The sequence below is a fragment of the Orbicella franksi genome, chromosome 8 (genome assembly GCF_964199315.1).
Source record: "Orbicella franksi chromosome 8, jaOrbFran1.1, whole genome shotgun sequence".
Taxonomy (NCBI): domain Eukaryota; kingdom Metazoa; phylum Cnidaria; class Anthozoa; order Scleractinia; family Merulinidae; genus Orbicella; species Orbicella franksi.
The window spans coordinates 9,071,793-9,096,556 of NC_138152.1; the positions used below are offsets into that span (position 1 = coordinate 9,071,793).

Here is a 24,764-nt window from a genome sequence, read left to right on the forward strand (position 1 = left end):
TTGTGAAACGTTGCGTGACAGTTCAAATGTCCGTTATTGAGTGTGTACTTTGCAACCGTTACGGTCGCCTGTTTAAAGGGTGGAATAGGGGCGCTCGATAAATAAAAGTCGAGTTTACCTTCAGTGTTAAATTTGTTACAGTCGAACCTCCGGTTGCGACCAACTCTCTTAATTTACTACCTCTCCTCAGCGACCAGTTTTCCAAAATACCAAAAGTTTCCAAGTCAAATCACTATAGTTGGAACCTGTTTTTGGCGACTACCTCTCTTAAGCGACCGGGACCACTTTTAGAGCTTAAAGTTTGACATTTTCTTTTGCTTTTATTTCCGCTCTGTAATATAGAGCAGAAGTAGGCCTGTCTCTGCAGTTACCATATGCTAATGAAGCAAAATTTTGGCGCAATATGGTCTAAACTTTCGCAAGCGATTATCTAGGCTTGACATTTTGGGTGATCGCTTACGGGAGATTCGACTGTATTTGGTTTGTATGCAGTTAGCTAATGTGAGGTCTGGAACCGAGAAACCTTTGGAAATAATTGCTAAGTTTTGGATAATTGTGCTGGTCGCTTTATGCTCAGAGTGACATGTCATTTTCCGAGAATATCCGATCTTTTTTTGCCGTCCCAGACCCCATCTCCTCAAGACCTCAAACAATGCATCTGTTTTCGCCTTGTACATCGCTTGGGAGGACTAACTTATGTTCATCAACTCAGTAAAAGGACCTCCCACGGGGGAGGGGTAACATGTTCCCTTGATTACTTGAAAATTTCACTTTTTCGCCTTTGATCCCTATTAATTAATACATTGTTTCCTAAAATGTTTTTGACAAAGTTCCCTTTGATTTTAAGATGTCCTTCGTTCCTCCGGATAAATCCCAAAAACATCCCTTGTTCCCTTGACATAAATGAACATGTTCCCTTGTTCCCTAAAACCCCTGAGGGCCCCTCCAGTGGGTAGCACGACGTTAAGTTCTAAAACGAAATATTGATAATTCACAGTCGTGGTTCACGTTTTCCAGAAAACGCAAATTTGTTATTTTTCTTTGTTTTGCAAAGGGAGTCTGAAATAAATCAAGATTTATAACTCACGTACGCAGCAATTGTACTGCGGACGTTCTGCGTATCTCTGATTGCGTAAACTCCCTATTATCACATGATCTTATATAAGAGCTAAAATGGCACATATGATGAAGCCGGAAAATAGGGATAAGGACTTCACAAAAGGGGGAAATCCTTCAGACCCACATTTGGGTGCATAGGGCCATTTCCACACGACACTTGAACATGTGTCTACGAATTTGCAGAGCCCTTCTACCTCGATGATACGGGGCTTTGACACTAGAAATCGAAAGCACACTTTCTATATATAAAGTCAAGAGAATTGTATCGTACCTGGCATGCAATTCGTATAGCTTTTTTTCTCACAATAATGTGTTGTCGGTTCCAGTTTCCTACTAAAAGCGACGGCCTCAAATGGCCGTGACAAAATATGGGATGGTGATTTCTTTATCGTTTATATAAAAAAATGAACATAACGGCAGTAAATGGCCAAACCCCAAAAGGTCAATGAACAATTAAGGGATTTTGTCAATTTCCTGTTCCAAACCTTTAGAATCAAAGACATTGGTTTTGATATCAGGTTTTTTTGTGTACACGTGTGAACGAGAGAGTTGATCAACGAAAAACCATCTGTCATTTACGTCACAGATACTCTCTTTCAATGTCTCAATAATAAGTCCCGTAGATTCCTTGTAGTTTTTCCGTTACTTTCAGAAATTGTCTATTCGAATTTAAAACGATGGTAAATTCAATGTTTTTGGGTTTTTGTCGGACAACACAGCTGACTAAATATGTAAAGCACACAATTTTGTCTGCGAGTCGAAGGTATCTCAATAACAGTGAATATGTTGCCATGCAACTTTTTTCCTTAAAGATATTGAGGTAATTTGAGATTAATTCAGTGCTGCTAAAGGTGGTTTGTATAGTGTTTTGAACTAAAGTGAATTGGAAACAAGTCGCCGGATGTTGGACACCATACCAAAAGCCTTGTTTTGAGCTGAAAAGAACGTTACCAGGAGGCGACCAAGCCATCAACTTCATCTACTGATTTTTCGTTCAGTTTATTACAATTTCTTTTTACAGCAGCAGACACAACACGTACATGGGGTCGGCAATTGGAATAGCGAGAGGGACGGACAGCCGAAATAAAACCTGCGTTACACAGCTGAGGCAAGAGAATGTCCGACTTCAGGCAAGAATCGAAAGACTATCTGCGGAAGCGTCTCGGTTGAAAGCTGAAATAAACGCCATGCTTAAAGACAAGGAGCTGTTAACATGCAGCATTAATGGCGGACATATTCACCACTTTTCGCCGACAAACGGTGAGGCATTGTAAATGTTTAAACTGTCGTTGTTTCAGGGATTAAATGAAAGTAGAACAGCCATAATTAGAACGTTAAAACATTGTTACGACAGCGTGATATTCCACCCCAGTTTCAGCGGCGAAAAAAGAACTGGAGCTGTTCATATATTTTAGCTTTATATTACTAAAAACGAAAACTTCCTTGCGACAAAGAAGTGCATGGGCTGTTTAGTGTTCATTTGCCGATCATTAGTACTTTATTTTCTTTATGTTTGACATTTATTCATTTTAATGTTGTGATAAATATATTTTTAAATAAATTTCAAAACACCGCCTCAAACGAAACTTAGGTGAATTTTGTGTGTTTCCTAAATATTCACAAATTCTTTTATGACTGATCTCCCATTTCATTTTTCGAACTTGTTGATCATGAAAGCGCCGATAACTAGCTATAGAAACTTAGAACAGTTTCTCTTTTTACCTGTCTCTCAGGTCTCGAATATAATTCACTCTTCGCTCCAAAATGCAAAACTAAAGCGGATTGAATCGAGGAAATACGGTTAAAACCGAACAACACTCGAACGATCGTTTTTACCAGGTCTATCACTGCTCGCTATCCGTCAAACTTCATCGATGAGAATAACTTAATTGACTCAAGAAACGCAAAATATTTTAGTTAGAATTTACAAATTCATAAAAAAAGTTGTGCAAAACAGCCAGTGCTATATTTACTCTATTTGATTTTTATTTTTTGCCTTTAAGGCATCTTGTTCTAAAATTCTCTCTTTTTTAACTGCGCAACCAGTCTAAATTGTTGTTTGTGTAAGTTTACTATTGCGTATATTTAACGGAAACTAGGAAACGGCAGTGTTCTTTAAAAAAAAGCAAGCAGCTGGAAATAACCTGTGTCGAATGAAATCACCTGCCATCATGTACAGTGTGAGGCCCAGTTCTCGGCCGGGCCCAGTCCTCGGCCATCTTTTGTTCAGCGTTCATTTTTCGCGCCACAAATGAATCTGAATAAAAAGCGATTGCTTCCAAAGGTAGCTTGATTCCTTATCTTCCGTTCTGCCGAGTTTTGTTTCGTCCTGCCGAGTTTTTCTGTGAGCACGTCGAGGTGACGCGTAGGCAGGTGAATTTGGTTTCCCCGAAAACGTGTTTGTTTACGGCTACTCGAATTACATGGTTTAATTCAAAGTTTATATTTTGTCCGTCTAGAAAGCCCAAATGAGCCAACATCTTGGCATAAAAGACGTAGAGTGATAAAACTATCTGTGAAATGTAAACTTTTCCTGGCCTGTTTAGTTCTTTGACCTAAATTCACTCCTCAATATTTCCTTAGTACTTTTGCGTATTTGCCTATTCTCGGCCACCCTGCTCGCCTTCAACATTAAAAGCGCTCATAGTTTTGTGTGGAGTATTCGTGTCAAGTTAGTTATAAAAATAAAGCTGTAATGGGGTGGTATGTTGGAAACTATGAGCTCTGATCATGACTTAACCCCGTTTTAAATACCCAACTCTTTTTTAGCTTCGCGTGACTGCACACAAGAGAAAAACTAGGTGTGCAAAAAAACTTCCATTTCTAACATGAAACAAACCTCTTTAAGGATAATTTGTGATCGAAATATCAAAACACAAGCCTTATAAGTGATTTAACAACAAAAAATGGTAATAAAGCGTTGTTTATTGTGAGGAATCGCGTCCACTCTTTTGTGGCCGAGAACTGGACCCGCTGGCCGATAACTGGGCCCACGAACGAAGCCTCCATTTTCGTTATTACCCGGGAGAAAAAAACGTTGAGCAGTCGATAGCTCTACATGTGTAAACTGAATGCTGAAGCTAGTTGCTCGTGAAATTTTAAGTCCTTACGGCTATTCCAAGGTAAGAAATACAAGTTTACGTTTTTTGTGGCCGAGAACTGGGCCCCATACGGTATTGTCAGGAAAATTCGCAAGCTGTACAGAATGCTCGTAAAATTGTGCACTTGACAGCCGTTAAAGTAAAACTGTATCAGTGGAGAAGAATTTTACCAGCAAATGCAAGAGTCGACAAATTATTCTGTCGAGGGAGGCTGAGAAATCGAGAGAAAATTCGCTGGTTAAAGGTTAAAGGTGTTACTCTCGAAGAAGGACATGAAGCAATTTCATTTATCTTACAAGAAAACCGAAATCAAGAGCTAGATTATAGTCTCGAATTTTTATACCGATTAGATCTGCTGCCTCGATTGTTCGTTCGCTTCAGGCTCGCTCATTGTGACAGAAAAAATGCCACTATAGCGCTTCAGTACTTCCACTTTATGCTGCAAGAGAGCGACAAAGAAAAGTACTCAAAAACTCAAGGTATACAGGAAAGGCATAAAATATCGCTCGCCGCTTTTGAACTATAAGCTTTAGTCTTTTATATCGACAAGAACAAGTTAGAACGCGCTTGACAACTATTCCTCTTTTATTTTCTAGCGGATGACACAGGAATAGCAAATGAGCGCGAAATTGCAACTTCTCAGACTAGCTTGACTGAAAACGTCCTTCAATTAGAGCTAGAGACTCTGAAGAAAGAGGAGCAAGAGCTGATCACCGAGCTGGAAGACCTAAAGACCAAGGATGCTTGTGCAGCAGGAGGTAATGTTGCTGTCTGCGGCGTGAAGAATGGATCAGAACAATGCACAATGAAGTAAAAATACAGCCAGCTTTTGAACGCTGTAAACTCTGACGTCTTTCAACAAAAGGCCATACAAGTAACTAAAAGTATATATGAAAACTTGTAAGGGCATATCATATGAGAGAGTCTTCGACTATTTGAAACTTTTTGTACAGTTCCACCCCGAACCGCGAAGGGCAGTTTGACATGGGCAAGCGATGCAGCACGGCCGCAATTTTCTCGCACTTTCTAAAACTTCATCGTATGTCCATATGGAAATTGTTTCGCACAATATTGTAGCCTGTCACAGTCGATTGCCGAGGAGTGAAATCGCTCTGCACTTCTCCAACAGTGTGAGAAATAATTTCAACGAGCGTCGATCCATTATATCTGCAAAATTGCGCGCAACTATTTCAACGCGTGTCAACTATCTAGAACATTTCTTGCAACAATTTTAACTCGACAGTGTAAAGCAGTAAGAATCAATCTTCTATTCCTACGCTCAGCGTAGAACTTTCCTTCAATCGAATACATTGTAAACTGTAACTGAAGCCCTTGTTCAGCGTCACTTCTTCTTGTATCAGTTAAGAATAGTATCTTAATTTGAACGAAGTTTACTTTCGCTACCTCAAAATCCCGAATATAAACCCAGGGCGTAATTTCATTCTAATCCTTTCATTTCGCTTTGTTGGATCAACTATGGAGGAAGCTTATTATCGAAGGGGGTGGGGTGGGAAAGCGGGCTTGTTACCAGAAAGAATCTCAGTTGTGTTTCAAAAATGATTGGGTTAATTTTTTTTCACAAGATGTTGAGATAATTAGAAACATTTCTTGTACCTGAGAGAATATCGCGTGGTGAAAGTATAACGACATAAAATAACAGACTCTAACAGCATAAAGTAACAGACAAGCTCTCCAAAAGGATCTTAGAATCAAATAAGTTAGGGAAGGATTTTTACGTCGATGGTAGATTTCGGCGGGGAAGGGGAAAGGTTGGTGGGGCTCATTTTTAACCCGTGAATTGCATAAGCAAGTTACAGGTTATAGTGGTAGATCAGACTATGCTAAATGAGGGGTTGGTCGATCATCTGTTAACTTTTCGTAACTCCGCTGTTTTGCGGGCCATACATGGTTTGACATATCTCCTTGCATACGATGGCTGGGCTCGCAATACTAGCAGTGGTCGAAACCGAGCTATCCTACAGAAACGACACGATAATAATTTTTATTATGTGGAGAAGAGTGTTTTACTGGGAACTAAACCACTCGTAGATTCCATACGCCACTTCATCCGGGACCCGAGTGGCGTATTTTCCGTATGTCACCTTTGTGAGTGTCGTATCGTTCAATGAAGTCACGATTCCCGCCTTTTGCTTTTGTTGAATTGGTTCCTCCATATAATAAAAAGAACATTACACGTTGGCTCGAAGATATGAATTTTATGTTCTCGTGGCAAGAACAATATCTCACGAGTGAGCTTCGCTCACTCGTGAGATATTGTTCTTGCCACGAGAACATAAAATTCATATCCTCTCGCCACCGTGTAATATCCTCTATTTCTGTTGTGGGCATGAAGTCCGGAGAAATGATCTTTGTAAAAGTTTACTCTCAGAATCTTTATCTTCATTTAAGGAAGCTTTGGTCATTGCTTACTGAAATTTTTCCTCTTTAACACGTTAGCGTTTTAATTTGAGAAGAGTAGTTTGTTATTACCCAAAGGTTATCTTATGTCAATCATTATTCAACAGGAAATTCACGGGTATGGTCATAGAGCACTTTGCATTGATTGAGAGAGAGAGAGAGAGAGAGAGAGAGGCGCTTATTGTGGAAATTGTTAGACTACCAACTTCTTGTAAATTTTTGAAGTAAATTCTTTCTATGATACAAGCAAAGTGTTGTCACTGTTATTGTCGTTAATTTTGTAGCAACTATTTCTTTAGCAGATTGTTAAAACATTAACTATATTGCGTCGAATGCGTTACAGGATCAGCACGGACTATGGACTCGGAAATATTGAAAACAAATTGGCTCTGTCTAAGCCCCGTACCGATTTTTTGGAACGTAGTTTCTGCTACAGTGGTGCACATTTGTGGGATAGCCTTCCATCTAACATCAGAGCCATTAGATCCTTTATTAACTTTAGAAATGAGATAAATCGCCAACTGTCTTCCTCGTACTCCCCACACAGCAAACACGTAAATCAGTCTTTTTTTTTTAAATCTCAATCTTGTAACTGATGTTTTAACCGTGTTTATATTAAGTGTATGTCTATGAGCAGATTAATCCTCGGACGCACAGGGGGTGGGTGGGGTTGGTGGATGGCTTTAAATTTCTCCCCACTCCACCGGGATATTTCTTTTAGCATCGCAGTTCACGTTAAGTATAATACTCGAAGTATTTGTCAGTTCATTATAACAAAGAGCATCTACATACGACGGGCGGAGGCATGGAGGCGGAGTTTGGGGAGGGAGGCCCCATTAGGCTTTTTCGAGCTGCGGGATAAAATGTTAATGTGATACAGGATATAAAGGGGAAAATTACGGGATGTTGGATACTCAGACACTCCCCCCTCCCTGAATGGGGCATCGAGAAGGGGGATGGAGATAGGGGCTCAGAATCTTGACCGAGGTTGTTAGTATAGACCGAACGCAGTGAGGTTTGTACACACGACCGAGGTCAAGATTCTCCCATACAGACTGACTAAGCTCGGTTAATAAGATGTTTATTGTATGGCAACCAAGAAAAATTTAATTCGTTTTAAATGTAACTGGTTTGTACTAGCTGACATTTTGCTTGCGAACGGCGATGAGCCGAACTTAATTCTGTCAAAGGTTGCTCGTCCTCTATGCTTTTTTTTCTCATCAGGCTTTTGGGCACTTCCATAAATAAATATTGTTAGAAGAAAATATTCAAAACTTTTGCATTTTAGTTTGCAACTTTTTCACCGCAAAATGTAATATAATCGGTCTAGATGCAGGTCTAGATGGGAAAATCTAGACCGCTTTCAATATCGATTTCAGCCAATCAAAGTCGTAAATTCGGTAAATCCCAGTCGTTGTGAGACACAGCCATATAATAACAGAAAATATTAACACGAGCCGGCAAAAAGTTGCCTAGCAACATAACATATCTTTGTCGTGTCATGCAAGAGTGAGCCACGGTCAGCAGTTTCTCAACTCTGGCTAATTAACCAATGTGAGTTTGTTTCAATTGGTGACCAACAAACATAGTTTCTTAGCATGAAAAAAAAAAAGAAAAAAAAAAGAAATGATTGGAAACGTTTTATATGATTCACTGAAACTCTTCTGAAACTAAGTGTTAATATAATGACAATGAAAAGATATCTTAATTGTCTCAAAATGCTGTAACAGAAATAGAGCGTGTTCACTCACGTGTGCAGCAGCCGCGCAAATTTATCGGAACAAAAGAAAGTGTTTACATAAGTGTTTACAGAAGAAAAAGTTGAACTCCCACAGGACTGGTTCTGTTCACCAGCATGATCGCCGTTTCACTGTTTTGGAACACTAATATGGCTGCCATGACGTCATGTGCATACGCTTCATAGAAAATAACGAAATAAATGACAGCCTGCGACCAGGCTCCCGATGGGCCCGAATGATCACCCCGATCGCTTTGCTCATTCTTCTATTTCGCGTTGGCCGAATTTTTTTTCCGTCTTCTCCGGGAGCCTGTTCGCAGGCTAAATAAATGATGAGTAATGAATTATTACTCAAACTACCATGATGCTTGACTGGCGTAACTCAAACTAGGGAATTATCTTCTGAAACACCGAGTATTTTAGTATCTGCAATTAAGGCTTATTTTGTTTAGACCATGCAGAAGGCTTAGTAAAATAATTCGTGAGATTAAGCGGGAAGTAGACGTTGTTTATAGTTGTTTCAGCTAGCGTTGTCTGATCATGATTGGCACCATGCTGGTTTTGAAGACGTTTTCAATCGCTGCGTGTTCCGTCAAGCGTTATGCGTTGCATTCCCGTGAATTCCGTGAAACGAGCTTTTCGTCATCAAAAGAACAATCTAGAGCGGCGTGATCAAAAAAAATAAATAAATAAATAAAATAAAATAATAATAATAGAATGGCATGATAAGTAACTCCAGGGGCATTTTTGGCAAAATCTTTCACGGATTATGAAGACTTAAAACGGCTTATAAAAAGTCGTTTCTTTCCATCTCAAATATAAACATAGCGTCAAAGACGTGAGAGAAAAGGTATGCAGAAACAGCTCTTCTTTTTTGTTACGTAATTTGTCAATTGTTATTCAGGTCATCAGTCGATAGAACGAGGTAGACAGTCGGGAAATGAGCTTTTGCTTTCTTCACAAAACGTGATCTGTCAGTAATTCTGGTGATGCACATGTGCGTTCTGAAGAGTACGTAAGTGACGAACACAGAAACAATAAATTTGCAAACAATGAGTAAGCTTTTCGTTTTCGTTCGTTTTCTCAGTTTTGTGTAATTGTCAGGCATGCGATGGCAGTTTTAGGGGCAACGTTTTGAGAAAGTTTTCGTTGAAAATTCGATGATGACAAAAAATATATTGATGTCCAAAATGCCTTCTTCTCACACAACGCTAGGCTGAAAGAAAAAGAACTACGAGAAAAATGGAAAGGCAGTTAAACGCTAGTATAAAACAGAATAATTAGAGGCTTTCCGACTGAATAACGCACTAATTGGTAGAATTATTTTTCTAAATAACAGGTCAGATTTGAGGATTATTTCCGTGTGCTTCATTAGCAGGTCTTAATAACGTTTATTCTGGACTACAAACAGTTAACTTAAGAGTATGCTTACAAAAGCAGAAAATCAAATCAGAAAGACAGCCTGCTCATATGCGGTGAAATCTCAATATGGGCGTCTTGATCAGTTTATTCGCAATCCGAAAAAGAAACAAAATAATCTCCGAAGTAAAGGACGACAATGCTTGCTCGCGGATCGAGCCAAACGATTGGCCCAAGAAAATTTGCGATTGAAAATAGAACTTCGCCTCATCACTGATTCAAGTATAAGGCTTGAAGCGCCAGTACAAAAGCAGAAGTTTGGGACACCGTGTGTATTTCCCTCGTTGCCTCAAGGTGAAGACGAATCGTAAGTCAATAGTTCGGGGATACCGTCACGATTTTACACTGTAATACAGTTAAAATTTATTTTGTGTATACTGAGGTCCCGTCCAAAGTACTCCGGAGAGATTTGAAAACGCAGCTTTCTTTCTACGCGGTTCACTCCTACCGTCCACGCTAATCCGTATACCGAAACGGAGCTCTGCGAAAACGCTCTTGAGTCTTCGAACCGGAAGAATTTGAAAACGCCGGTTTTGCGATTTAGTGTGCACGGAAAACGTTTGGGAAACAGCGCTTTTCGAAAACGATGACAAAAGGATAATCAGGTGATTTCGCTGCCCGAGATTTCCTTAAACACAAATCCAAAATGACCGGTGATTGTTGCGTCTTCAAATTTCTCCAGCGTATTGTGGACGGGGCATCAGTGACAAACACGGAGATAGAAATGGCTTTGCTGTAATGGAACCATGTTTTCAAAGGGTATTTCACCAAAAATGGTTGATGTTGAAATCTTCAAATTGTTGATTTTTTTTTTAAGTGGCGCGACGGCTGTTTGTCAGATCACGTTTCACGAGGGAAAAATATCACATAACTTTTCACGTTAAACTAATGCAAACCACTATCCTTTATACTCGTTCGAGCCCGACCTTCGTTCAAATACATGGCGGAAATGCATGCTGAGCTCTCTATGTATCGTAGGGGAATAAGGATCTGCCGTATTTTTGTCTCAGGGGTAACTCACATTTAGTTCACTTTGTATGGATTTTCGAGTAAACATATTATTTTCACAAAATCGGTAACTCCATTGTTTGAACTGAAATACATTTGCCTTAGTTTCTTGTTGCCTTGCCTCAAAACCCTGCCACTTTTCAAAACTAATCAAAAGCTTTCTTTCTGTAGAAATAACAACTATTCGTGCTTTCAGGCAAGTTGCAAGTTGGAGAAGGTGTAGGGAGACAGTAATACGGGAATTAAACACGGAAAAACATTTCATTGCTAAAGAAGCGATTCTATGGCCGCTACAAACTTTCCTTCTTGGATTGTCCACTATTCTTTTTCAAGTCGGAAATCAACTTTCAACAGCCGTTGCTTAGCAACACGTCGCTTAGTAACGTAAAACAATGTTCGTGGTGCGCATGCTACTGTGAACCAAGCTAATCGCTCGGATTTACCTCAAGCCCACAGCCCACCTTGCCATATAATAGCAAATATCCTTACGGAGTGTTTGGCCCCTTCTACGGCTGGCCATGTCTCGCGTTAAGGTTTGGATTTTATGTTTAAACTTGCTTGGATTTTGCTGTGTCGTGCCGTGACTTCCATGCAAAAAGTGGTTTCTTTGGTGGCCAAGCAGCCAGGCCAAGTTTAAAGATCGCTGAGCTTCTTGTTTCTTTTTTTGGTTTGTTTTGGTTTTGAAGCTTTCGACTCAAAGCGAGTACCGAATAATGATACTGCAAAACATAATTTTAAAGTTCCATGTCTCATCGTGCGATATATCAATATATAAATAAATAAATAAATAAATAAATATTGAATAAGTAAATAAATACTATTACTGATGCATAATTCACACAATGTGTAGTTCCAGAAACTATCCATAATCTCCCCCATGGGACGGATTTTTCTAAGACCCCCCAACCCTCTGGAAATTTCAATTAAGCTTGATATATTCCTTTAAATGTTTTGGTCTTAGAGAACCCACCAACCCCAGGAAATCCCAATCCCTTCTGTGGGGGAGTATGGCCCAATATTTTCTGGAACTGCACAACGTGAAATCAGAGGATAAGCCAACATTACCTGGTTGCTCTCCCTACACGTGTTTAGAAAACACTATCAAAGTTGAATACATCAGCCCAATCAAACTGGAACACATCCTTGAAGACCCAAGGGCAGTTAGCTGGGGTGGGAGGAAATGAATCAGGTAAACATTGAAGCATTGAAGGTTCACAAGTTCCCATCTTACTTGTAAACCTTTGACACTTCGATTTTTGCCTGATTTATTTCCTCCTGCCCCAACTAACTACCTGGGTCTCTGAGGATGAATGGACCCAGGATTTTCTGTTTCTGAATTTCAAGTTTTTGCCATAGCATAGGGAGCTCTGTCACCACTGGATATAAAGATTTGCTTGTATGAACACTCCAGTGAAAGACCAATCTCATCCTCAAAGCCTGTGTGTTTTCACTCAGCAGTGGCCAAATACTCAACACTCTGGACAAAATCAAAAACCAAAATCAGAAAATCCTGGTCCCAGTTTCACTGTTTCCAGTTTCTGGACATGTGTGCAAAGAGTATCTGCTGTGACTAATACTGGCTCACCTTCCAAACCAAAATGACTGTGACCTCTGGGAGTGAGATTGATGAAAAAGGTAAGATCTAAAGAATTAATGTTATGAGGTACCAGAAGAGGTTCAATTGGTCCCTGAAATTTGAAACTTTTCAAGTTTGAACCTGAACACTCATTTTTAAAGTGAAAGAGTTAGCAAGTTTTCCACAGTAATCAATAATATTTGAATCACTCTAAGTTTTATTATGATAATGTCTAAAAGAAGTTGAAAATTTGAAATTTAAAATATTGTCTCTATGAAAAGACGAAGAATAAAAATTAACTTCTTCAATAACTATTAATAACTGGAAATCCAATCTCTCAAGTGCTAAATGATATTGCATAGGCAGTATGTAATATACTAAGCTTATTTACAAAATAAATAATGCTACATTACAGTGCTAAATAATGCTAAATATCATTGAAGCCAATAATAAATTATTATTGACTACAGTAACTCTAGGTGGGCTGTACTTGCATATTTACAATATAACTGCAGTCTGTAAATACATGTAACATGCTTATTTACAAAGCAAGGCAAAATGTAATGCTCTGCAATACCACTTTTTTCTAATCCAACTTCAGTGTTACCACATTTTTGAGATAAACTGTGTTAAAGAATTTCACATTATGACTGAAACCTACAGTTTTGGACAACCAGATCAATATTGGTTTCCAGAGTTCCAAAAAAATGGTACACTTTTTATTCTTGAGGATATGAATAAATAATTTACATTGATTGGTCACAAAATTGTTTCACTGTGTGTCTACAGGAAAAATCTAGCAACACCTCTCTATTACCTTCTGTCCCTGACAGAAAAATGATTACCAGTAGTTTAAAATTGAAGGTGACTCAGACTGAGCAAACCAAGAGTACCATCTCAGAACTTGTTTTTCTACATTTGTAAACTTTTTAAATTAATTTGATAGCGATTAAAATGTGCTGGAAATGTCAGCAGAAATTTTAATGAAACCTCTGAAATTACAAAGGTAACAGAATCCATATTATTTTTCAAACATGCTAAATGGAGCTAACTTTGGAAACCCTAACCTATTAGTCTACTTTGTTCCCTAACTTAGCTCATGTATGTGCAAACATTAATGCAAAAAACAGGTAAACATTCCATGTGGTATCATTCAACCCCTGAAAAGTATGACAGACATGTCTGCTGGAATACTGCCAGATACTGACCCATAATTTATGGGTCAGTATCTGGCAGTATCACAGCCTGACAGCCCAGGCTTTATATGCAATCTAATGACATTTATGCTGTTGGCCATAATTATTATAATGATTTCAGATCACAGGGCGCCCATACAAGCGGCGTGTCTGTTTGTATGTTCGAAATAGAAAGAAATGTATGGGAATATTGAAGAGTCTTAATATCGTAAAGTTACATCGAGTAACGTCTTTATTAAAGCTCAAAATGAACGTAAACCTACCTCAGCTGTTGTATATTGATGTTTCTGCAGCTCAAAAGCATTGGCAAATTTGAGCAATTGGGTGGGTTTTGTGTTGACTGTTACTACATGTTACAAAAGGAGAACAAGGGTGGAGAGCTCATTTTTGACCGCTCCAGTGCCAAGCCGGTTTTCATCGATCACCCAGAAATTAGAATCGTCCAGCTTCCAAACTGTACACCAGATAAACTGAAAGGTTGATGCTTCTTCTCATGGTATTCAGTTGAAGATTCATTCAAGTGCTAACCACCAAGTAATTTTTGAGAAATGCAGCTTTTGAAGTGACCAACATCCGCAGCTGAGATTTGGTGTGCCAAGGAGCAACCGTCACACTGTTTGCTCCATACTGATTAAATGCATTGTTTAGCACAAAACCCACCAAATTGCTCAAATTCGCCATTCTGAGCTGCAGAAACAACAATACACGACAACTGAGATAGGTGAAGGTGAATTAATCAACATGACACAAGCGTGGGACAAAGAAAAATTCTGAGTCCCCGACAGGAATCGAACCCATGACCTCCCGAACACCGGGCGGGTGCTCTATCCACTGAGCTATGAGAACTCATGGAGAGCAAGGTCATTTGGTCAAGGTCAAAATTCACCATCTTTATTAACTTATCAACTGAGATAGGTTTACGTTTATATTGAGCTTTAATATAGACATTACTTGATGTAAGTTTATGATATTAAGAATCTTCAATATTCCCATACATTTCTTTATATTTTGAACATACAAACAGACACACTGCTTGTGTGGGCCCCCTGTGTTTAGATCAGCCATTTTAGACAATGTATGAAAATTCACAACAATTGCCCTAAATGCTATATATTTCAAAAAGAGTTTCTCTAGATGTGACTTACTGTATGTCTGACATAATTTACAGCATAATATTAACATTTCACTGTTCCTAAAGCCAGATTACGGAGCAAAATCCCAGACAGCATAAGTCTCCTAAATGGCTTTAACCTGGCTCCAGGAATAAAGAAACATTAAATTAAGACAAGACAGACAAAAGATAAGTCAAAATTATTAAGATCATTTCAAAACATAACATTTCAATAGAGCAATTTTTGTGTATTTTCCCAAAATCACAATATCACCTGGAATGTATGCAAAGCCTGGACAGCCTTTGGTGACATATAGTCATCTCTTCCTTCTATCGATTTACGCAGGTTTTGCTACCTGCCAAGTTCGCAAGGTTTGAGTTTGCTACATGTTTGCTATCCACCAGTCGAGTTCACTACCTCAACTAACCAAGTTTGGCTTGGCAGTGGATGAGAGAAAGAGGAATAATCCATATGTGTGTGAGGTCTTAGGTCTATACATTTTATTTTTGTTTCACGAAGTTTTAGTTTTATTGATAATAAACAATGCAAACTAAATAGGCAGTGAGCTGGAAGTTGTGGGTAGTGAACATGTAGCGAAGTCGAACGTACTGGACTCGACAGATAGTGAAACCGGCGGATACCCTTCTTTCACTTTTTTTTTTAAATCTTATACCTTCTTTTTCATTTTTTTAATATACCTTGTTACCTCACGCTTTGCTTTCTTTTCCCATTTTTCTTTTTCGCTCTCTTCTAGTTTCTCCCAATATTTCTTTACTTTCTTATTTAACTTCTTCTGAGACATATCCGGTCGATCTTTCTTCATCTCTTTTTCCTTGCTCTCAGACCAGAGCTCAAACGCTGTTTTCGGTGGCTTTTCATCTGGATAGTGCTCAATAAAATACTGTGTGATGTCGTGATCAAATTTCTTCCTATTTTCCCAGTAAATATCCTGATATTTTTGTTTCTTCTGGTCACTGAGCTTTTGCCATTTCTTGGCTAATTTTGTCGTCAGTTCTTTGCTGCTGAGGTTTGCGTATTGCTGGGCTAAACGAGGCCGCTTCTCCTCACAAAAGATGAGGTAAGAGGTGAGCGGCGTTTTCGGGAAAGCGGGATCTTTGTCGTCTCTTTTCCTCTTCCTGGACTTCACGTCATCCTCCTTGTCAGCTACCTTTATTTTAGCATCCTCTAAAATCTCTTTTGCTGTTCTCATTTTACGAATCTTGGAGGTTAAGGCATTCCAACGTTTATGGACATCATGTTCGTCAAAGTCTTCAAACGCAATTTTACTCCACACGATGTCCTTAACGTAAATATCTTTCACTCTTTCAGAATTTTGCAAGTGATTTTCCACATTTTGCAATAGCTTCAGCTCCTGATCTTGCGTCCAAACTTTAGCTTTTGCCTTCGTTTCTTCGACCACGTTTTCACCGTTAACAGCCGCCATTTTAAACGCGGACCTGACGCGGTCGCTGATGTTCGGTTCCAGTCTCAACGGTGCGCGAAGCTGACTCATACTTCTCGATTCAAGATGTCGAGCGGACTTTTCGGCCATGCTGGCAGGTCTTCGTCGAAAAATCTCGTCGAATTTCGCGCTGGAAAGATGTCATTGAGCGGTACAACTGTTACACCAGATAAAAGGAGAGGATTGGTGTACATTTATCAGAGTGAAGACTCGCTGATGCATTTCTGTTGGAAGGATCGTGGCACGGGAAATGTTGAAGACGTAAGCCAAAAATTTGACAATTACTCTTTTGTTCTTTCCTCTTTGGTTTGATAGTTTACGGCGTAACATAGCTATTTCAGTTAACTTAAGAACTCTCAAAACGATGATGAACTAGAAGAGAACAGAAAACTTATGGAAAAGACCGGAAAATATGTAAGCTTATACAAAGGTTCAGTTTACTTGGGCACCCAGTATGATTCAGCGAAGGTCAAGTTTAATAATTAAATGAAATCGATTGGTTTAGGCTCATTGGTCATTTTCTACGATCACTAAATAATCGTTAAAATTTAATTTGATTTTCCCAAGTAAAATTAATTCGAGATATAGAGGCCTGCCAGTGCAGTAAAGATGAACTGGAAGTGACCAGAAATTTCTATTTTATGTTTATTTATTTATTACAATTTAATGGTAATTAAATCTAAGTCTAAAAGCATACACAAACAGGCAAAGCCATAAGGATAATCTGTAAAAGAGTTGAACACTCCATGCGAGACAGATCACCACGTAGCTAATCTAAATAAATAATCAAGTAATAACAATCAAGAAAAAAAAATTAAATCAAATATTCATTCCTCACTCAAAAACTTCTTCATTCCCAACTTAAAAACTGCACAACTAGGAGATAACCTAATATCTAAGGGTAGCGAATTCCGCATCTCCACAATTCTATTAAAATAAGTGTTTTTAAAAGTAGTCGTTCTAGCAAAATTTATCTTCAAGGAGTAGTCATCAACATGTCTAAACCTATGCACGTCATCTTGAGAATAAAAGTTCAGAAACGGAAATACATTCACATTCAAGTATCCATTTAAAGCCTTTTACAAAAATGTGACATCAAAAAGATAGCGCCTCTTTTCAAGCGAAAGCAGATTAAGACATTTCAGGTGCTCGTCATAGGTAAAATTCCGTTTTCCGAGAATAAATTTTGTTCCCCTCCGCTGTATGCGCTCAGGAAATAAATGTTATATATTTCCTGTTTATTATATGACTGTGTCTCACAAGGACTGGAAACTACCGAATTCAAGAATTCAATTGGCTGAAATCGATTTTGAAAATGGTCTAGATTTTCCCAACTAGACCAGCATCTAGACCGGTAATATTTTGCGGTGAAAAAGTTGCAAACTTTAATGCAAAAATGTTGACTATTTTCTGCTAACAATATTTATTTATGGCAATGCCAAAAAGTCTGATAAGAAAAGAAAAGAAAAGTAAAGAGGATGAGCAGTCTGAATAAAGTTCAGCTCATCACCGTTCGCAAGCAAAATGTCAGCTAGTACAAACCAGTTACACTAAACGAATTAAATTTATCTTGCTTGCCATGTAATAAACACCTTATTAACCAAGCTTAGTCGGTCTGTATGGGAGAATCTTGACCTCAGTCGTGTGCACAGACCTCACTGCATTCGGTCTGTACTCACAACCTCAGTCAAGATTCTCCCATACAGACCTCCTGCTCGGTTAATAAGAACTAAGAATATAAGCTTATCTATATTTTTAACTAACTGATCAAATTAAATACACAACCCTAATCTGGTGTGGCTAGAAGACATCAAGAGACAACATTTGTAAAGGTTCGTAAACAACTTGCGCCACGCCAGGAGATTATCTCACCTTATGAAACCACAAACCAATGGAACAATAGGACCTCCTAGCATCAGTGACAATGGATCAGGATTTCCTGGGAAAAACATCACATTGCAACACATTTCCTATCTTGCTGTTGCATTGAGGAGAAACAGACTAAAACGGGCAAAGTAGCCAAAGGCAAAAGAACAATCTGCGGCAAGACAAGTAAAGCCAGCAAAAGTACCGATAAGCATGACAATGAATCGAAGTACAGACAGCTCAGGCAGACTGCTTAAAGAGTCTTTGTGGCTTTCAGAGAGGTGTTTCTGTATTCTTTCCTACACAGAAATGGGTCCTTTCTTTTTTCTTTGGGCTTGTTTGTTTCTTTTCCTCAGTCCAAGGGTGCTTTTCTGTTTTGAATTTTTCACTTGGGAGTAAGCAGAAAGGGCTTGTAATTGCAAATGTTGTCAAGTGTGCGATGTAAACAATATCAAATAACATGAAATGCAAGCTCCAAGATGAGCATTTGCCATAAAAATTTGTCCATTTACGTGATTATGACACCTTGGTTTATTTACTTTAGTATAAATCTACTAGTGTTCTATGAAAAATGCCATTCTCTTATTGGCTATGCTACTCACTATCTATTCTGTTAAATACATAGTGAGTAGCATAGCAGTGTGCGCTTGTTAACAAAATGATGGCCGCTTCTTTGCATTTTCGATGTGTCTGTGAAGAGGATTTAGACAAAGTTTTGAATGGCTAGTAGATTTATACTAAAATCATTAGATTATTCGCCCTTGATTTCTATGCATGATAGTTGAATTGGGCTGTGCCCTTGTCAACTACATGTATCACACGATAGAAATCTTGAGCTCATAATCTAATTGTTTAATAGAAACACGGTTTTAAACCAATCAGCACGCGTACTTGTTTTGGGTTATTTTCTAATGTTGTATAAACAGTACTTGAGACACCCAAAGTCAAGAGAGGGTGTTTGGGGGATGGAAATTTGACCAACTGAAAATTCAAACTGTCTAATGCCTGGGAAGGGGTGGGAGGAGTTGGGGGAGGAGGGGAGGGGGGCAATGTTGAATCAACCTTGTCACACAACATACGTCATTCAGCTACATCCTATTCATTGTTAATACTACATTTATCATTTTTGAACAACTTCCCCAACAGGATCTGATCATCTTCCCTGATGATATTGAATACAAACGCGTCAAACAGTGCACAACAGGCAGGGCCTATATCTTGAAGTTCAAGTCATCCACACGGAAGTTCTTTTTTTGGATGCAAGAACCCAAAACGGACAAAGATGATGAGTATACCACCAAAGTGAACAACTTGCTTAACAACCCTCCCACCCCGGGCTCAGGAGGTGGTGGTAGCAGTGGGCTCCCCCCAGCCTTAGCTGGATTATCCGAGCAGTTAGGTGAGCACTGTATATTATTTTTTGGAATCTATGGATTTCTTCAGTAAAGTTAAAATCAGTGTCAGGTCAAATAGCTCTCACAGCTGGATCTTATCCCCATTTCTGTAGCTTTAAGTAACTAAGAGTATTTCTATTCCCCCTGGATGGGATGTTAGTCTGTGGGAAGGTTACCCCCAGCATAACTTCACCAATACCCATTTATACACCTCTAGCATTAGTTCCACTTTAACTAAAACTAAAAAGGCCTGGAACCAGCAGAAGAGAGCCATGTCTATCAATCTAGCGCTTGAAAAATGTTTGGACCCATACAGGAAGTATTGCTCAACATTAAATATTGTTTACCAGGTGATAGTCAGCTGCAAGGCCTGTTGGGTAATTTGGATCAACAGCAGCTGTTACAGTTATTGAGTGGTTATGGTGGACTGGGCGGCCATGGTGGTCTGTCTAGTGCTGGCAGCTCCATAAGTGCACCTACTGCGGGTTCACCTACGTAAGTACATGAATTGTGGTGGAAATGTATTGAATGTGAGGTATGCATACGTGTTAGTCAAGAATGAACATGTTCAAATAAAAACGATCTTCTTAAGGTTGTGTGCTGAGAGGCATTGTGGTAGAAAAAGGCAATGGAACTCAAGGGATAGTGGTGCAAAATGAAAACTGATCAAATCAAAATTGTAGCCCCACATAAAACGTTTTATGGAAAACTGGATCATTGGATAATGCAGTTTGAGCTTTTTCATTGGCTTAGAATCCATCATGGGTTATGAGCCATTATACCATGCTCTATAAATATGGTTAACATGGACACATGATTTTTTGGGGGCATTTTTATTTTTATTTTAGTCTAGTTTTCTATATTTTACGAAAAGAACCGGTTTTTTAAAACATTTAACGATAAAAAATTGCCAAGCATCGAAATGTCGTCAACAAACTTTTAATATGCTTTTACATCACAATTTTGTATATTTTGGTGGCATTTTTAATAACACAATAGACCAATTTCGATATATTAAAATTCAGCCTAACACAATAGACCTCACCATGAGGCTCTGGGGAATAAACCCCACAAACTCTGTAGTTATTCCCCAGAGCCTCATACTGAGGTCTATTGTTTTAGAGTGAATTTTATATATCGAAATTGGTCTATTATTCCATTCACACTTGGATGTGAGAAGATCAGAGCCAACTTATATCCAATGTGTGCTCATGGAATAATTGTTAAATAGATATGTTTCATAACTTCTGAAATGGCTGCGTCATAAGCTTCACTTACTGTACAATGTTCCAACAAGTTGAATCTGTTGAATAATTGATTTGAATTTTTCAATAAAAAAAACAAAACACTTAAATTGGGACAATTTTTTGTCCACTTTATGTATAAAATACTTAGTTTTAAAAACATTCTGACATTAGTAACCAGGCAAAACCTGTCAGAGAAAAATAAAATCAGTCGATGAGATTTGTTACTGAACAGGGGCTGATTTCTAGCACATTAGTAAAAAAACAATTCCAAAAACAATTGTCAGAAAAAAAAAAAGGTGACGGTACATTGTATTGCGATACCACTTTTCCTCATAGGCCCACCAGGGTGCAGTCCTCACCAGGACCCAGGAGTACTTCCTCTACCTCATCATCAGGGACAACCACACCACGCCCTGCAACAGCTACCCCGACTGTGCCCCCAGCTGCTCCATCCCGTCCCACCCAGCCTCCTGCCAGGCAAGCTGTGCAACTGAGTGACTTACAGAATATTTTGTCCAACATTAACGGTAAATTTTTGGAGCTAAGGGCTGTAAGCTGCACATCATAGAAATTAATTAGTAACCATTGTTTCAACACTCAAACGCTGCATGTAAAATGTATATTGGTCAATTTGCTCAGCTGGCATTTGCTGGAGAAGTCACTCAGAGCTTCTGACTTGAAAATATAATAGAAAATTTTTTGACTGTTAAAGTTGCAAGGGATGTTACTTATAAAAGGAAGGGTATAGAAGGAATTGCAAGTTAAAAATGGATAGCTGTTGGGTTGGAATGAGGGGAAAATGCTATAGTGTATGGTAGAGTAGCAACAACAAACATAATGAGTGGGGAGAACTCTGTAGTCTTTCTATTGTTTTCTTATTTCTTTCTACTTGTCCAACAACCATGAATGGAACAAGCCACAGTAGGTATCATATTGAACAGTGGCTCTTGGTTGAAGGAAGAGGTTATGAAACATTGGGTACACTGAAATAGAAGACTTGTCAGCCTTTCCAAATATCCTGACTAGGCATGCTAGGTTACTTTCTTACATCACACTAAGTAAAATGCTAGCAGTAAGAACAGTAAGAATAACTAACTATTGAATGATATTGTCGTTGCAGTACCCACTGAGAATGCAGAACAGCCAAGAGAAAGTAAGTTATGGATAATAATCTTCTCCCGTGCAAGTTGTTTTCTTTTGTTTGTTTCAAGGCGGCTGGAAAATTCCTTGGTGGGGAGGGGGGGGGGGACTCCCATATGAAAAGGTGGGGATGCTTGTGAGAACATTTGAGTTAACCCCTAATGGAGATCATCCTTGGCGTGGCTTGAACTTTATTTGACCCTGAAAAGTTACCACTTAAAACAGAAATGACAGCATTTTTTTTAAATACTATTTCTGTGAGTGCACCCTAAAAGATACTTTGACAGCTAAAAATAACTTGGCTTTTTCATCCTGAGCACCCCTAAGCGAGACGACGTGCATCCCTGACCTTTTCATATCCAGGGGAAGTTCCAGTTTAACTATTATTATAAATATTTTTCTTAATGACTGAGGCTTTTAACCCCTTTGCCCTCAGATTTTCCAATGACCTTTACTTGGCGTCGTGTAGGTAGCTCCTGCTCTATTGACAGTTTGTTTATTCATTGTTCATTTCAGCTGTGGATCTGTCCAATGTGCTCACCCCTGATTCACTGATGCCCTTACTGGCAGACCCAGAGTTCCGTGAGCAGCTTGCTCCATTTCTTCCAGCTGGCGAGGAGCTGCCACAGAGTCCCACAGAACTGTCAAGCACCTTGCGTTCACCTCAGTTCCAGCAGGTGGGTTTGAGCATGTCAGTGGCTGACCAGATGTAGGATATTTGATCAGTATTGTAAGCCATAGCAGGGGAATATTACATGTAGTGCTTGAATCTTTTGAAACTAAGTTTGTCCTCTATGTGTGGGAGATGTGGTGATACCATCTTGGGCAGTCTAGAAATGATCTTAGTAGCTTTCAGGGCTGTCAATAAGTTTTAAGTCAACTGTAGCCTTGATCTTCACACCTGTAACAAACTTGTTATCTTTTACTTGAATTGTATCAACTATAGGCCAGTTCACCCGTAATATTAAGGGTCCATCAAACGTACTCAGCTGTAGCATGTGTTAGGGTTACTGCTAGGCTGACTGACAGCCCTGAGGCTTACTCCTACAGAAACCAAAATAATCTCCAACGACATATGTAGACCCTTTGACCGACACAGACTAGCATCCCATCCCATTAAATCCCAGCATAAATGCCCCTAGCTGTGTATTGGTATGGAAGCCGGGATCAGCTCAGCAGCATGGGTCTCTTAGCCTGGTATTGCCATTGCCTTGCCATTGGATTGTCTGATGTGGTTGCCTTAGTAAAGTTTCCATGACAAGGGAACTATTGTTCCAGTAGTCTAAGAGGAACACATTGTTTAAGAACTAGTATTTTCCTCAATTTGTCATACATGTGGTCTTCTTAATTAATGAATGTTAGGTGTTCTTATCATTATTACAAGTAAAATATGAAACTGTTACTACTTATTCTCGTGTTCAGGCCTTGGGAATGTTCAGTTCTGCACTACAGTCGGGGCAGCTTGCCCCATTAATGGGGCAGTTTGGTTTCAGTGATGACGTTATGGGAGCTGCTAGGAGAGGAGGTAAACCTCGAATTTGTTATTTATTAGCTATCTAAAGGAGCTGTGATTTCTGGAGAAAATTGAGCTAAATTTTCCAATATATAAAGTTTTGGTATTTTTTTTCTAAATTAGTCATTTTGTAATCTGTGTTATTCTTTATCTTCCCTGTCTCAACCATCCTTGATTCTTTGTAGATTATTACCTTTCTTTAGTGGTTTTAAGAGGACTCCTTTTGTGGTTCCTTCGAATAGCTACAACAGTGTGTTAAATTGTCAGATATAAGATGTTGATGAGACCCAGTGTCGTTTTTCAGTTGTTTTAAAATCAGCTTTATGCTCTTCTTGTTGACTTCTGAGAATTTAAAAGTGGGTCGTGACTAGATATAGTCTACTTTGTTATGTGACATCACACAACGCACCTCATTTTCCAACATCCTGTCACGCAGCGCTTCTCGTCAATAAATATTAAAAGCTGCTGAGGAATGATATTTTCTGGGGCATGACATTTTGTTCGTCTTTAGGTTGTGCATGATTGTTTTTAATGGAATAATTTTTTTAACCGGGATAGTACAAAGCAATTGCTCAATTTTTTCCCCATGGCTCCCCAGTTTGAGCAAGCCTTTTTTGCTGTGCAGGAATTTTTTTTTGGTGGAAATTGCCCAACCTAACCCCCTCAAAAATAATAATAAATGTAATGGTTCAAAATGTCATTGGACGAAATATCACAAGGACCGGTAACGTGTATCACATCACGGAATTGGAGACTTTTTCTTCTTTTTCATGCACATTACCGGTTATCGTGTTATTATTTATAAGTGGCTTGTTACTAGAATAGACTACCTCATTAGTTTTGTCGTCACGCAATGCGCCTCTTTGCTAACGTGTCGTCACGCAACGCTTCTCGTTGCGTGACAATTCAAGTAAAGTCTGATAAGGAACTTTCAACTGGAATAGAGTCTTCAAAACATCGTTGAACGTCTTAATACTTTTGTAATAACACGATAACCAGTAATGTGCATGAAATCACAGAAGTGGACACTTTGTCTTCTAGATATGGTTGAATTTGTGCGAGCCGTTCAGGAATCGTCTCGTCCGAGCACCGCTGACAGCACCAGTACCTCAGATGAAACCTCACGGCCAACTACGGCCGGTAATGAAGATCAGGAGACTGAGGACAAAGATAAGGATGAAGACGAGGCAATGAGCTTGGACTAAGAAATGTTATCCTTGACCGTGTGGAACTGAAGTAGATTTATAGCAATCCCAGGTAGTAATGCACAAGTAGTTGATTTGAAGTGGGTTTTTTTTTTTCTCTTTATTATGCAGGCTTGTTCACAAAGAAACGTCATTGTAACAGTTGTGTGCTCATTAAAATTTGCCAGATGGTATCAACGACTTGTGTGTTTTAATACGTGTCTCTTAATGTTTTATTGGTTTTTAGAGTTGAGGCATCGTTTTCAACTGT

At 39.0% G+C, this 24,764-nt stretch overlaps 3 protein-coding genes across 3 annotated transcripts; 2 read left to right on the forward strand and 1 right to left on the reverse strand.

The window, feature by feature from the left end:
• The first annotated feature begins 1,980 nt into the window (after positions 1-1,980).
• LOC145495172 (uncharacterized) lies at positions 1,981-6,806 on the forward strand. Its single transcript, XM_081474750.1, has 2 exons — positions 1,981-2,379; positions 4,817-6,806. Exons 1-2 carry the CDS (start codon positions 2,160-2,162, stop codon positions 5,032-5,034), a joined length of 438 nt encoding a protein of 145 aa, XP_081330876.1. The 5' UTR covers positions 1,981-2,159; the 3' UTR covers positions 5,035-6,806.
• Positions 6,807-12,082: 5,276 nt separating this feature from the next.
• On the reverse strand, positions 12,083-16,132 carry LOC145495147 (nucleolar transcription factor 1-like). The gene is made up of 2 exons (XM_081474729.1): positions 15,386-16,132; positions 12,083-12,445 (listed from the first exon to the last, which is right to left on the reverse strand). Exons 1-2 carry the CDS (start codon positions 16,129-16,131, stop codon positions 12,385-12,387), a joined length of 807 nt encoding a protein of 268 aa, XP_081330855.1. The 5' UTR covers position 16,132; the 3' UTR covers positions 12,083-12,384.
• A 77-nt stretch (positions 16,133-16,209) lies between these two features.
• On the forward strand, positions 16,210-24,687 carry LOC145494508 (proteasomal ubiquitin receptor ADRM1-A-like). Its single transcript, XM_081473994.1, has 8 exons — positions 16,210-16,410; positions 19,162-19,414; positions 19,760-19,904; positions 20,993-21,183; positions 21,777-21,809; positions 22,313-22,473; positions 23,219-23,321; positions 24,351-24,687. Exons 1-8 carry the CDS (start codon positions 16,216-16,218, stop codon positions 24,512-24,514), a joined length of 1,245 nt encoding a protein of 414 aa, XP_081330120.1. The 5' UTR covers positions 16,210-16,215; the 3' UTR covers positions 24,515-24,687.
• The last annotated feature ends 77 nt before the right edge of the window (positions 24,688-24,764 follow it).